General features: G+C 51.8%; 1 protein-coding gene across 1 annotated transcript in view; it reads left to right on the top strand.

Moving 5' to 3' along the window:
- Atp2c2 (ATPase secretory pathway Ca2+ transporting 2) overlaps nt 1-14,795 on the top strand; it is a 60,533-nt gene that overhangs the window by 33,057 nt on the left and 12,681 nt on the right. The window contains exons 8-14 of the mRNA XM_052167356.1: nt 1,705-1,854; nt 1,928-1,996; nt 2,531-2,606; nt 6,236-6,302; nt 11,950-12,074; nt 12,187-12,284; nt 14,021-14,122. Coding sequence (XP_052023316.1) covers nt 1,705-1,854; nt 1,928-1,996; nt 2,531-2,606; nt 6,236-6,302; nt 11,950-12,074; nt 12,187-12,284; nt 14,021-14,122 — 687 coding nt within the window. The remainder of the gene's footprint in view (nt 1-1,704; nt 1,855-1,927; nt 1,997-2,530; nt 2,607-6,235; nt 6,303-11,949; nt 12,075-12,186; nt 12,285-14,020; nt 14,123-14,795) is intronic.

Below are 14,795 nucleotides of genomic sequence, written 5' to 3'. Positions count from 1 at the left end.
GATCATAGACTGCAAACTGGATTCTAGGCCACCAGAGCCCTGTGCACAGTGGTGTAGCCACCAGCTTGGCTCCCTAGTGATGGTACTGCCATCTTGGCTTTGTCTGCACGCTCTGTGACTCTGTCCACTCAAGCTGAAGCTGCAAGCGGCACATTTGTTAGAGCGTTGCCCCAGCATTACTACCTGGGGTGGCTATGTGTGGACTTAAGGAGCCCGTCTCTCTTAGAAGCTCCTCATCGCCTATAGAGCTGTACAGCCTCCCGAGGTGGCCCTCGGGGTAGCTTTGAACCTGAACCTGAGCTGTTCTTGTCCTTCTCATGGCCAGTTGGCTTTCTATGTCCCTTCTGCCTGCCAGGCGCCAGCAGCTGCTGTAACAATCCCCGGGATTCAGTATTGACAAGGCATGATCCTCCCTCCTCCCTCCCCCCTCTTCTTTTCTCCCTCCTCCCTTTTCCCTCCTCCTTCCTCCTCCAGTTCTAGAGACCAGGAGCTTCCCAGTGATGAAAGGTGCCAGTCCCCCGCATTTCTTATGGCTCCTTCTAACTTTCAGCCCCTCTCTGACCATTTGCCCTCCTCAAGGATCTTGGGGTACCACCTCTCTCTCTTGGGAGTTAGTATCAGCTCCCCATTACAGAGTGCCTATCATACCTGCCACGTTCCCTCTGCTAAACTGGGAAACACATCTGTACATTCTGAAGATGTGGGTGTCAGTGCCTTGGGAGGATCCATTCCAGAGCCCTGCCCTTGTACCCACTGCCCTCTAACACTGAGGTAGGGGGACCCGAGGCCTTGTGCATGCTGAGCCCACATCCGCCGAATGACACAACCCTGGAGTGACAGCTCTGGCCCTCGGTTCACATTTTAGTTGGAGACAGGTTTCACTAAGTTGTCCAGGCTGGCTTTAAACTTTTGGTCCTCTTGCCTTAGCCACCCAAGTTCTGGATGGCATACGGGCACTGCCAGCCCCAGCTGACCTATGTTTCTATGTGCAGGGCTCTGTGCTGGGTGCCAAGAAAACAGCAGAGAACAGACATAACCCTGGGCTCCTGGGTTTACAGCCCAGAGGAACATGTCTAAGCCTGTCCTTGGGGGTAGTTTTTCAGTGGCTGTTGAGAAAGTCTGATTGAAAGGCCTGGTACCCAAGAGCCCAGCCCCTGCCTGCAGAGGGCAGGAAGGGCTCCTTGGAGGAAACCACTTTGGGGCTGACCTTAAAGGTTAAATGGACAGGAAGTAGCTGTTTTGAACAGGAAAGGCCCAAGCTGACCTCTAGGCCAGGCTCCACCCCAAGGTACTACTGTCTCCTTGCAGGGGCCAGGGGTGCTGCTGGGACTGTTTCCCAGTGGCCCTTCCATCCTGAGGTCTAAGCTCAGGTGTGTCCTTCTGCCCGGCCTCCTCCTAGGGCCTTTTCTCCTTGCCCTGTGTCTTCACCTGCTGAACCACCTCACTGGTCTGTCCCACCCTATTAACATCTCAGCGGCAACACACACACCCCTGGGGAAGCTCACTCTGCATTCAGAGTGGAGCCTTCGGTTACCACCTGGCTCTCTCAGCAGGTGAGAGGCAAAGAAGTGTCCCAAGGAGCAGCTGAGCCGCGTTTCCTGCTAATTCTGTCATTGCAAACAGCATGAAACAAGGGGTGCGAGACTTGCGAGAGGGGATCCGAGGGTCTCACCTTTTGCTCCCCCCTCCCGCCCCCCCCTCCAGGTCACAGACCTCCTGGTGGACGAATCCAGCTTCACGGGAGAAGTGGAACCATGCAGCAAAACAGACAGCCCATTGGCTGGCGGTGGGGATCTCAGCACCCTGAGCAACGTGGTCTTCATGGGGACACTGGTGCAGTGCGGGAAGGGTCAGGTAAACAGAGTCCCCGGGGACCTGCCAGTTATAGCTCCAGGCCCTGCGTTACTGTCCTTTCTCCTCCACACAGGGAGTTGTGATCGGAACCGGGGAGCAGTCTCAGTTTGGAGAAGTTTTCAAGATGATGCGGGCAGAAGAGGTGAGGGCTATGAGGCTGCGGGTTGGGGCTGCGGGTTGGGGGTGGGGTGGGGGTCCGGGGCTACAGGGCTTCCAGACCGGGAGCTGCAGGGGCTATGGGGCTGCGGGGAGGCAGAAGAGGGAGGGCAGTGGGACTGAGAGTGGCCAGCCGCAGCTTCCATCAGAATTGTTCTAAGCCAGAGTCAGCCCTGCTCCCCTACAGAAAGCCGGAGGACACAGGATTTGGGAGCATACTTATCGTTTTAGCATGTGTGCCGGCGAGATAGCTCAGTGGGTAAGGGTGCTTGCCTGATGACTCTCACATGGGAGGGAACCAACTCCTGAAAATTATCCTCAGAACTCCATGTGTGCCTCAACACTCCCACACACACACACACACACACACACAGCCACACAAAAAAAAGAAAGAAAGAAAAAGAAAAAGAAAACTTACCATGTTTATCAAATATATGTAAATATATGTGCATGATACCCAAGGTTTCTAACCATGGTCCCTCCACCCCTCCTCTTCCTTCTTCTCCTCCTCAACCTGCAGACACCTAAAACTCCGCTGCAGAAAAGCATGGACAAACTGGGCAAGCAACTAACGGTCTTTTCCTTTGGCATCATCGGTGAGTGACATCGGTACCTGATGGGTTCTTCAGACCCAGCAGGGCCGTGCTGATGAACTGTCAGGGCTCCGTGTTGGGCGCCACACATTATACACCACTTAGGGTTTGGTTTCCACTACTGTGAAGAGATATGACCAAAGGCAACTCTTCTAAAGGATAACATTTCACTGGGGCTGGCTTACAGGTTCAGAGGTTCAGTCCATTAACATCAAGGCAGGAAGCAAGGCAGCATCCAGGCAGGCATGGTCTCAGCAGGAGGAGCTGAGAATTCTACATGTTGATTGGAAGGCAGCCAGGGGAACACTGGCTCCCATGTGGATAGGAGGAGGGTCTCTAAGTCCACCCCCATAGTGACACACTTCCTCCGACAAGACCATACTTCCTAATAGTGCCACTCCCTGGACCAACCATTTTCAAACCACCATGCACTTGAAACTGGGGTCCTCTCTTTGGGTTCTTAGTCTCATTAATAAAAGAAATTTATTTATTTATTAATTAATTAATTAATTAATTTATTTATTTCAAGACAGGGTTTCTCTATGTACCCCTGGCTGTGTCCTGGAACTCATTCTATAGACCAGGCTGGCCTTGAACTCACAGAGATCCACCTGCCTCTGCCTCCCAAGTACTGGGATTAAAGGCATGCGGCAAACTCCCTGTCCCCTGCCCCCAGCAATAAAAGAAATTTTAAATAAGCTTGGAAGAGAGCTTGGGGACATTTTTATTAGAGTTTGAGAGAAAATAATTAAACATCTTTCAGAGAGAAGAAGGGGGCAGGAGGAGAAACACGTATCCACGGCTTTCTAGAGTTAGACCAGAATGTTCTGCCGTGGAGGGCAATGGGCAGTTGTATGGAGAAAGAGACAGGGTCAGGGGTAGCTTCACGAGAAAGCCCAAAGCACTAGAGAAAACATGTTCTGGCTTTAGTCAATACCCAAAAGAAAAAAAAGAACAGAAAGGAAAAGCCACTTCTCTGAGTTGGAGTTTGTAACCCTGGGCTTTTCCACCGGCGCCCCAGTTCCAGGATAACAACTGGGAGGATTATTATTATGGAAAAAAATGCCCAGTCCATAACTCTGTCTTGTTCCCCGCTAGCTTACAATGTACATTAATCCATTTATACTATTCTATGTCTGCCCCATGGCTAGACATAGAGTAGTTCATATGTCTGCTTCCTCAGAGGCTAGGTAGGGAAATATTCTCACGCTTCTCTATTTCCCAGAATTCCTCAATCTTCACACCCGCACATACCCACCCACACACACACCCACACACCCCCACACCCACACCCACTCACCCACACCCTCACACCACCCCCCCACCCCCCCACACACACCACCCCCCACACCACCCACCCACACACACACACCACACACACCACACACACACACACAACACAAACACACACAACACAAGCACACACACACCACCCACACCCACACACACACACCACAAACACACACACACACCACACACACACACACACCACACACACCACACACACACACACACCACACACCACACACACACACACACCACACACACACCACACACACACACATACACACAACACAAACACACACAACACAAACACATACACACACCACCCCCACACACCACACACACACCACATACACACACACACACACCACACACATACACACACACACATGCACACACCACACACACACACAACACACACATACACACAACACACACACAACACACACCACACACACACACACACACACACACACACACACACACACACACACACACACACACACCACACACACACACACACACACACACACCACACACACACACACACACACACCACACACACACCACACACACACACACACCACACACACACCACACACACACCACACACACCACACACACACACCACACACACACACACACACACCCCACACACACCACACACACACACACACACACACACACACACCCGTGGGATGTCCCACCTACTAATCCTGCCTCAGCTTCTTGGCCATTCAGCTCTTTATTGACAGGCGATGCCTCCACACAGTACACAGGAGATTATCCCTACAAGGACAAAGAAATGGGGCCAGCTCATCAGAGTTGGCCCGTGAGGCTCTATGAAGGACTCTGGAAGGGCATCTTCCAGGGAAGAACTGTGCATTATGTTCTTAAGGGGGAAATTATTCCTCCCACCTCCCTAGAAGGACTTCTGGTGAATCATACTTCCTAGGGGTGGTCTCTAGCTGGTTATTGACCGATCTGGCTGGATTAACCCATAAGGGAAGAGAGAATGACCTGTGATCGTCTCAGCTATGGAGCAGATCAGAATGCCCTGTCTCTACCAAGCGATAAAGAAAGAGCCATTAGAAAAGGGGCCCAACCTCAATGGTCTTTCCGGATCCTGTAACATCATTGTTAGAGGAAAGACTCCAACTAGGGAAGGTACCTGCTGTGAGCGCCAGGTTCTTTTGTTTTGTTTTGTTTTTGTTTGTTTTTTGTTTTTTCAAGACAGGGTTTTTCTGTATAGCCCTGGCTGTCCTGGAACTCACTCTGGAGACCAGGCTGGCCTTGAACTCAGAAATCTGCCTGCCTCTGCCTCCCAAGTGCTGGGATTAAAGGCGCCACCACCACCTGGCAGAGCTCCAGGTTCTTGTATCCTAGAACAAAGCAATGGACCAGAAGCTTGTGAATGGGGAGAGATGTAGAGATATTTTATTCAGGAAGAGAAAGGCATGGTGGACAGTGGAGAGGGGGAGAGGGCAACAGACAACAGGGCCCAGACTCCAGGTCTTTCAGTCCTTTTCTTTATTGCTAGAACATCTTGTGAATTTGTTCACTGGTGACCCCGTGGTGACTCAAGCCAATTCTTCCCCACACCTCCAGGGCCCAGAACAATGCCTAGTGCTTAGCAAACATTTGATAACTGATCGGCAAAGGAGGAAGAGGAAATTTAATAAGGACTTAAGACATATTTAATAAACAGTGACGGGGGGAGGGGGGTTGGGGTGTGGCTTTGTGGTACAGAGTTTGCTAGTGTGTGTGTGTGTGTGTGTGTGAGGTTCTGGGATCCATCCCCAACACCAAAAAACAAAAGCAAGAAAAAAGCAACAGAGGCTTTGCCCCAGCCCTCAGAGGAGTAGCAGAATGTAAATGAGACCGGCGGCGTGAACTGGTGATAATGTCTCATCCTAAGCTTGGGGGGAATCTAAACAGGATTTTATTTCCCAATAGAATGTGTTTTCTTTAAATAAAAAAGATGGGTGGATATGGGTCCTTTTTGGTTTTGTTCATTTGAAACAAGGTCCATGCTGACCTCAAACCCATGGCTATCCTCCTGTCTCAGCCTCCAGAATGCTGGGATTATAAGTATGAGCCAACATGCCTACATAGCCAGTTTAATTCCTTTTGAACTACTCCCCCCATCTCCCAATTCCAGAGGCTGGACCAGGGCTCCGTGCATACAAGGCTATCCTCCTTTTCCAGCCCTGCCGCCAAGCTCCTGAGGCCACTCCTTAGTCCCAGGATTTGAGTTCCCAGAGGGCCGGGCCCCTCAGGAAGCTGCTATAAGCACAGTGAGGCACTGGGGACACAGGAGCCCACCCCGATGCTGTTCTCTCTTGCAGGTCTCCTGATGCTGGTTGGCTGGGCGCAAGGGAAACCCCTTCTCAGCATGTTCACTATCGGGGTCAGGTATGTGGCCCAGGCTCCCAGGTCCCTTCCCCAGCAGAGCGGGTGGCGTGCTGCAGGGCAGGCAGGGATGGGGGAGAAACGTCTTGGCCCCACCAAACTGGGTCTGCAGTGGTGTGGGGGGGAGGGGATGCACTGTATAGAACATGGAGACCCCTTTGCATCCCTCTTTGCTGAGGGCTTGGGTCTGTCCAGCTGAGAGCCTGGGCTACACACAGTAGCTTGTCTAAGTAAGAGTGTGTCCCCAACGCTGACCTTGCTTATCAGCGTCTAGTCACTGTGACAAAACACACGAGGGAAGGAAGCAAGGAGCAAGGAGCAATAATTTCTTTTGGCTCAAGGTTTCTTTCTTTTTTTTTTTTTTTTTTTTTTGGTTTTTTGGTTTTTTGGAGACAGAGTTTCTCTGTGTAGCCCTGGCTGTCCTGGAACTCACTCTGTAGACCAGGCTGGCCTCGGACTCAGAAATCCACCTGCCTCTGCCTCCCAGAGTGCTGGGATTAGCCACCACCACCTGGCTGGCTCAAGGTTTCAAAGGGCCCCCCTGACCCCCCCCTCCCGCCACAGTCACCTTGCTCCTGTGGTGAGCCAGACACTGTGGCAGAAGGTGCAGCAGGCCTGAAATTCTCCTGGCAGCAGAAATCTGGGAGGGAGGGAGTCAGGCAGGTGCTCCTGGTTCTCCTCTTTCATTCCATCTAGGCCCTTTGGGGTGACACTACTCCCCCCCCCCCACCCCTCAGTCAGTCCTCTTACACCCAGAGGTTTGCATTACTAATCTCCTGTTGATTCCTCTGTCCAATCAAGCTGGCAGTCCAGAGACTCTAACATGGACCAGGGCGGAGCTCAGTACACTATCACTGGCATGCCCTGGGTTCCTTCCCTGCACCACAAAAGCTCAGCACAACTCACTTTGGCTTGATTATATCTACCAAGACCCTGTTCTCAGCTAAGGTCAGCCATACACCCAGGGTTAGGATCTGGATGAATCCATCAGTGTCTCTGTCTCTGTCTCTGTCTCTGACAGGATCTCATATAGCCCAGGCTGGCTCTTATCTAGCTAAGGCTGGCCTTGAGCTTCTGATATCCTGCACGTACCTTATATATGATCTGCTGGGAAGTGAGCCCAGAGTTGGGGTACCCAGGACCGGGAGCCTGGATCTCCTGGTACTAGGACAAGGAGCAGGAACTGAACATGTGATGCTACCTGGTCTTTGCTCTGCTCCACAAGGTCACACACGCTCCATTTTATAAGTGGGGAAACTGAGACTCAGGCGCCACAGCTACCCATGGCTACAGAATCCAGGAATGGAGGATAGACTCTGAGCCATCTCTCGTGGCAGGATGGGACCCTTCACTTGCTAAGGCTCTGTCCCCACCCTTGGCAGCTGGCAGCCATCTCTGGCCTACAAATATTGACTGAGTGTTGATGGGCTGGCCATTACGTCATCAGTGCTGGAGAAGAAAGTAAATGTGAATGATTTAAGTGTGGGTTAACAACGCAGTTCCAGGGCTGGAGAGATGGCCCAGTGGTTTAAGTGCACAGGCTGCTCTTCTAGAGGACCTGGGTTCGATTCCCAGCATCCACACGGCAGCTCACAGCTCTATGTAGCTCCAATTCCAGGACATCTGGCACCTTCACAGGCGCACATGTAGGCAAACCACTGGTGCACATAGAGTAAAAGATAAATAAATCCTAACAAATGAGCAATGCGGTTACAGCCTAGCATCCATGCTGTATTGGGACACTGTGGGAAATGCTGTGAGAGAGACTGAGAAGGAGCTAGGAAGGGACTGGGACTGGGAAAGTGCCCAGGGTGTGTTCTCTGGGATATTGAAGAAGGGAATTGAGAAGAGTCAGTTAAGAGAATAGCAGGAGCTGGGCGGTGGTGGCGCACACCTGTAATCCCAGCACTTGGGAGGCAGAGGCAGGTGGATCTCTGAGTTCGAGGCCAGCCTGGTCTACAGAGTGAGTTCCAGGACAGCCAGGGCTACACAGAGAAACCCTGTCTCGAAAAAAACAAAAACAAAAACAAAAGACAAAAAAAAAAACCAAAATAAAACAAAAAAAAAAAAAAAAAAAAAGAGAATAGTAGGAGGGGAGCACCAGGCAGGAAGAGATTAGCAGGAGGGGAGCACCAGGCAGGAATAGAATAGGAGGAGGGGAGCATCTGGAAGAGATAGTAGGAGGGGAGCATCAGGCAGGCAGAGAATAGGAGGAGGGGAGCACCAGGCAGGAAGAGAATAGGAGGAGGGAAGCATCTGGAAGAGATAGTAGGAGGGGAGCACCAGGCAGGAAAAGAATAGCTGGAGGGGAGCACCAGGCAGGAAGAGAATAGGAGGAGGGGAGCATCTGGAAGAGATAGTAGGAGGGGAGCACCAGGCAGGAAGAGAATAGCTGGAGGGGAGCACCAGGCAGGAAGAGAATAGGAGGAAGGGAGCACCAGGCAGGAAGAGAATAGGAGGAGGGGAGCACCAGGCAGGAAGAGAATAGGAGGAGGGGAGCACCAGGCAGGAAGAGAATAGGAGGAGGGGAGCACCAGGCAGGAAGAGAATAGGAGGAGGGGAGCACCAGACAGGAAGAGATAGTAGGAGGGGAGCACCAGGCAGGAAAAGAATAGTAGGAGGGGAGCACCAGGCAGGAAGAGATAGTAGGAGGGGAGCACCACTGACCCAGAAGGTAGAAAAGCAGAAGAGACACCAAGGAGACATTGCAAAGGAAATAAAAGTGGACAATTATTCTTCAAGAAACTCTACCTCAGGCCCCGATGGCCAGAGCATTATTAAAGATGATTCAAGGAACTTGCTCTTCCTGGTCTCTCCCGATCTTTATTAGTTTGTGGATTATTTTTTTATGCTATGAACATATCCAGGCGTGCACACTACACCCATCTCTTGACATAGGGGGTGTCCCCCTCATAATCTAAAGTAAATGTTTGTTTAGCTGGTCTATCCAGCCTGGGTCATAAAACCAAGGAAACTGGCTTTGCCGTTACCTTGGAAACTGACCCCCCCCCCCCCGACTCCCCACCCCGGCCAAATTCAGTAATCCTGGTTTATATAACTTGTCTCTGAATGGCTCATTGTCTCCAGGTGAAAGGTCACACTATTCATTGTGTGTGTGTGTGTGTGTGCGCGCGCGCGCGCGGGCGCTTCTCTCTCCTCTTTCCTCTTTTTGTTTGATTGATTGTTTTGTGCTTTTAAAGCCCAGGGTCTGATGGTATAACTCAGGCTGGCCTCACACTCATGGTGATCCCCCTGCCTCTACCTCTTGAGTGCTGGAATTACAGGTGGGAGCCACCATGCTTGACCAGCGAGCTTAGACCAGAAAACTCATACTACACCATACACACTGCATTTAAAAAAAAAAAAGTTTATCAGTTTGGGGGTGAGTAGGCACATACGGGGCTCTGTTGGAGATGTGCACATGGAGCACGAATCAGGGCACGAATTGCAGGAGTCGGCGCTTCCCTCCCACCACGTGGGTCCCGGAGATGCAACTCAGGTCGTGAGCGCTCGGGGGCAAGTATCTTTACCACCTGAGTCCCTTCAGCAGCCTCTCTCTTTTCTCAGTGGGAAACCCAAACATAATGCGCTGGGTCTATCCAGTCACTCAAGTGCCTGGGTGATGAAGGGCTTGTGAGCTTCCGCCAAGGCCAATTCTTCTAACTGTTCACCAGCCTGAGCCGAATGCTCACCCTGCACCCGCCAGTGAGGGTCAGGTCCTCGCGATACCCAGGAGCTCACACCTGACCCTTTAGCATGTATCAAACAAATACCTGTGGCCTGAGAGATGTAGCGAGGGGAAGTGGCTGCCCCCGCCTCAACGCAGCCAGAAGTGACTCTCAATTATAACTCTGTCATATTTAATTTTTCTTTCTGTTACTAATGCTTAAACATTAGGTCCTTGTAAGGCCGGATATGGGGCTCAGTTGGTAGGGCACTTGCCTAGCAAGCTCGAAGCCCCGGGTTCCACTCAGGCACCATGGAAGCCAGGTGTGGCCGTGCTTGTGTCTATCTCCACACAGTCAAGGCGGAAGTAAGATCAAGGTTATCTCTAGCTACACAGTGAGTTCAAGGCCAGCCTGAGCTGTGTGAGACACTCTCTTGTAAAAACCAGATATAGTAACTTTATTAGAACAACACCTGGCCTCCAGTTTCTTGGGAAGGATAGCTGATCTGGCATACACTTGTCCCAGACCGCTGAGTGACAGTTTGCTTTGGGAAGGCCTGGCCTGGGACTCCCGTGTTCAGCATGGCTTGGGCTGACCCCTCTCTTATCTTGTGTGTGGCTTCTCAGGTAACAGCTTTCCCTATCATGTCTACAACCCAAGTAGACACTTTCTAGAAATTACTGTGGGCAGCCCCCTCTAATGAAAATATTTGAGAGTTCACTGTGGTTACAAGTAGAACATCTCCACCTCCACTCTAGGGCTAAAGGAGGGGGATTGGATGGTGGGTGTGGCCAGCTTCTCTTGGGGTCTCAGCTTGGGGGTCACAGTGCTAGGGGCTCAGTAATGAAGTGAGCAGACATCCGATGTACTCTTGTGAAGGTGTGCACAGGGTGGGGTGGGGGCTTCCCTCTGCTTTGGTTTCTTTGGTAGCCACAGGAAAAATAGTAAACCACTAAATTAGCCAGTGACCACTGGAATTCAAGGGACCCAGAGAAGAGTCCACATGCCAAAGCCGCCACCTTCTCTAGTCTCCCGAGTCCAGAACTACCAAGTGTGGGCCAATGGGGCAGAGTCCTGGCCGGGTGCCAGAGTTCTGGCAGAAAGGAGAGGGGGTTAGCCGGTAGGGAAGTCGCTTCTGCCACTCCCATGTCTTGGTTACCTGTGTCGCCCTATACTGAGTCGGGTCTGGTGGGCCGCCGAAAGGCCGCCTAGCCAGGGAGGATTGCAGCGGAGCTGCTGATGGCGTTCCCAGAGAGCAGACCTCTTCCCAAGTGTTACAGCTCTTATGACAGAAGCTCTCAGATGACGGAGTAGTTCTCGCACACCTTTAGGTATATAGGATTTATATACAGTTTGGGGGGTTATTCAGGGTCTGACAGCAGGTATTTCTCATTGACTTGGACTGAGAGCTTGGGAAACCTTATTTACATGTGGGAAGGCTTGGTGCTTCTCCTACCCATAACTGATAGTCACACACCTCTCCTACAGGGAGCTGTGGGGGTTGTAACTGACAGGGGCCAGGGAGCCCAGGGGGGGCGTAACCAAACTCCTTCTGTCCCATGGGGGGGGGGAAGCCCCGCCTACTAGGTCACCGGGCTTCAAGGTCTGTGCTCAACCTGGTCCCAGGCTACCTGTGCACAGCTCACCTCCCAACAGCCAAGTGCCTCCCCAGAAACTCTACCTCGTGATTCTCATAAACAAGAATGCTTGAAATGCTAAAAGACATAGCAGGCACCAATTCACACTAACATGTGACTGCATGACTGGAGAGCCTCTCCTGAGTTACGGATGTAGTTTACCAGGGATGTGGTCAGGGCAGAAATAGTACAGGAGACCAGTGCATCATGGGATTAGAAATTGAACAGAATGTTCGCCAGGGCAAAGACAAGCTTCCCTAGATGAAGTCGTCATCACTGGCGGGTGCCAGCTGAGAGTTCTATCACCCTTTGGTGTGTTAAGTCTGGTTCCTCTTTTCTACCCAGCCTGGCTGTGGCAGCCATTCCAGAGGGGCTGCCCATTGTCGTCATGGTGACGCTGGTCCTCGGGGTGCTGCGGATGGCTAAGAAGCGGGTCATCGTGAAGAAGCTGCCCATCGTAGAGACCCTTGGTGAGGGCTCCCCCTCCCGTGCAGACGGAGTCAGGGGATGATACGGGCTTGGGTTGTATGAACCCAGGCGTGGCGACAGCTCACCTCTCTAAACCTGTCTCTGTGGTGCCAGGTTGCTGTAATGTCATCTGTTCTGACAAGACAGGCACTCTGACAGCCAACGAAATGACAGCCACCCAGCTTGTCACCTCTGATGGCTTCCAGGCCGAGGTAAGCCTCATGCTCTCTCAAGGCAGGAGACCAAGGTATCGCCCTGCCGCCCTCTCCTGCCCGGGGAAATGACAGAGTCCTCTAGAACAGCCAGGAAAAAGTAAATACCTCAGAGGTTGGTCTAAGAAAGTATTGTAACCTGCCTGGCAGTGGTGGTGCATGCCTTTAATCCCAGCACTTGGGAAAGCAGAGGCACGTGGATTTCTGAGTTCAAGGCCAGCTTGGTCTCCAAAGTGAGTTCCAGGACATCCAGGGCTATACAGAGAAACCCTGTCTTCAAAACAAAACAAAACAAAACAAAAGTATTGTAACCAATTTAAGATGGCCTCTTTGATTTTATTTATTCATTTATTTTGGTTTGGTTTGGCTTTGTTCAAGACTGGGTCTCTCTGTATATCCCTGGCTGTCCTGGAACTCACTCTGTAGACCATGCTGGCCTCCAACTCGGAGATCCACCTGCCTCTGTCTCCTGAGTGCTGGGATTAAAGGACCACCACCACTCCATTCAGCTCCTCTTTTTTTTTTAATTATCAAATTTCACTTTTTATATTTTTGCAGGATGAAGCTCAGGGTCTCCTCCTTGCTAGACAGGCACTGTACTACTGCTCCACACTCCTAGCCTGATTTTTTGGCGCTGAGGTTCGCCTGGCATGCTGGGTAAACACTGTGGTTGAGCCGCACTCTGGCTCCCTGTTCACTTGTATTTGGAGACAAGGTCTTCCTCTGTAGCCACGCTGACTTTGAACTTGAGATCACCGACCTCAGCCTCTCTGGTATCGAGGACGACAGGCTTGAGGCACTAGGCCCATCTGCCCTGGAGCTTTTTGAAACAAAGTTTCACTCTGTAGCCTGGGCAGGGCTGAACCTAGCTGTGGAGCCCAGGATTTACTGCGTAGTAAATCTGTTGTCTCAGCTTCCCATATGATGGAGTTTCCAGGCCTGAGTCCCCACACCCAGCTCTTTACAAAATTTAAAGGCTACAGAAGTACCTGTCACCACCCATGACAAACTGACCCTGAGTCACTGTCCCCTGCCTCTCCCGTGGCGCAGCCAAATGATCCCTTAACCAGCAGTTTGGGGCATGGATATTTTTCATGGAACTTTCCAGAGCAAAGGGATCACCAAGTGGTAGATCACCAGCCATGGCCTGCTCTTGTGGATAAAATGACACCCCCCCCCCTTTTTATTTTTAAAGATGTATTATGTGCCTGTCTATATGCCTGTGTGCACATAAATGCAGTGATCTTGGAGGCCAGAAGAGGGCGTTGGATTCCCTTGAACTTGGTGTTACAAGCAGTTTGGAGCCATCTAGTGGTGATGCTGGGAACTGAACATGTGTCCCTTATAAGACCACTCTTAACCACTGGCCACCCCTTGGGCCACCTCTTAATAACATTATCTTGGAAATCCACGTGGAGACAGGAGGGTGGGGAGGAGGTTTGGGATGTGGAACAGTCAGAGGGTATATAGATGGGGGGTGGGATGGGGGGAATAAAATATGGAGTGTAAAAAATAAATTAATTGATGATGATGATGACGATGACCACATTGTCTGGGCACACTGCCCTGCCGATCTGTAAACATTAGATACCTGGTTGCTTTTCAGCCCCAGTCTTCGCTGTCTTCGCTGACAGAGGACTATGAGCTGCAGAAGCCACAGTGTTTCCTCTCGGCTTAGGGTACAGGGTGGGGGGAAGGCTGGCTCTTGATGACGCCCTCCTGCCATGTCCTTCCAGGTCAGTGGCGTCGGATACAGTGGCGAAGGGACTGTGTGTCTTCTGCCGTCCAAAGAAGTAATCAAAGGATTCAGCAATGTGTCAGTGGGGAAGCTGGTGGAGGTGAGAACTGCATGACCGGAGTGGAAAAGTGTGTGACTTGCCTGAAATGAAGTGGGGTGACCGTGTGACTGACCTCAGGGGTCTGCTCAGACATCACCCCTATGGACAGGAAGGCCGAGGGGAGAGGAAGGCGGGAACCTGGCTGGGCTCATGGTGGATCCTGATCCTCCTCCACCTAGGTCACTGCCCTCTCTGTGTGGCCTCCGGGAGCCTCCATCCTGCACAGCACTCCTTCCTCTTACATGGGCTCTGCTCAGCTGCCTTCCCTCCCCTCAGCCCCCTCAGCTCCAGCCTTACAGACTCAGGAACTCGCTCAGAGACAGCGCTGGAGGGCGGAGCTCAGCCCGGGTGTGGCGGGAAAGCAGCAGCTGCTCATGCTCTCAGTTTCTAGCCTAGATCTTTCCCTAAGTTAATTGCTGCAGAATACTTTCATAAAGCCTGTGGCTCGGTGACACCTGCTCACACACACACCCTCCCCCCTGTAGTCACCGCAGCTCTCCAGCTCCAGAGCACAGTGTCACCCTAAGTAGAGACTGGACTAGCGGTCACTGCCACCCCACCATCCCACCCCACCACCCCACCTCAGACGCCAGTCCACCTGTGCCAGGCTCCCCTATGACAGCTTCTAGAACCAGCCCTCCTCCTAGGCCATTTCCTATCCCGGAGATACAGA

The sequence above is a fragment of the Apodemus sylvaticus genome, chromosome 21 (genome assembly GCF_947179515.1).
Source record: "Apodemus sylvaticus chromosome 21, mApoSyl1.1, whole genome shotgun sequence".
Classification (NCBI taxonomy): domain Eukaryota; kingdom Metazoa; phylum Chordata; class Mammalia; order Rodentia; family Muridae; genus Apodemus; species Apodemus sylvaticus.
Note: the sequence above shows the minus strand (reverse complement) of the source record. Positions and strands in the feature narration are given on the sequence as shown.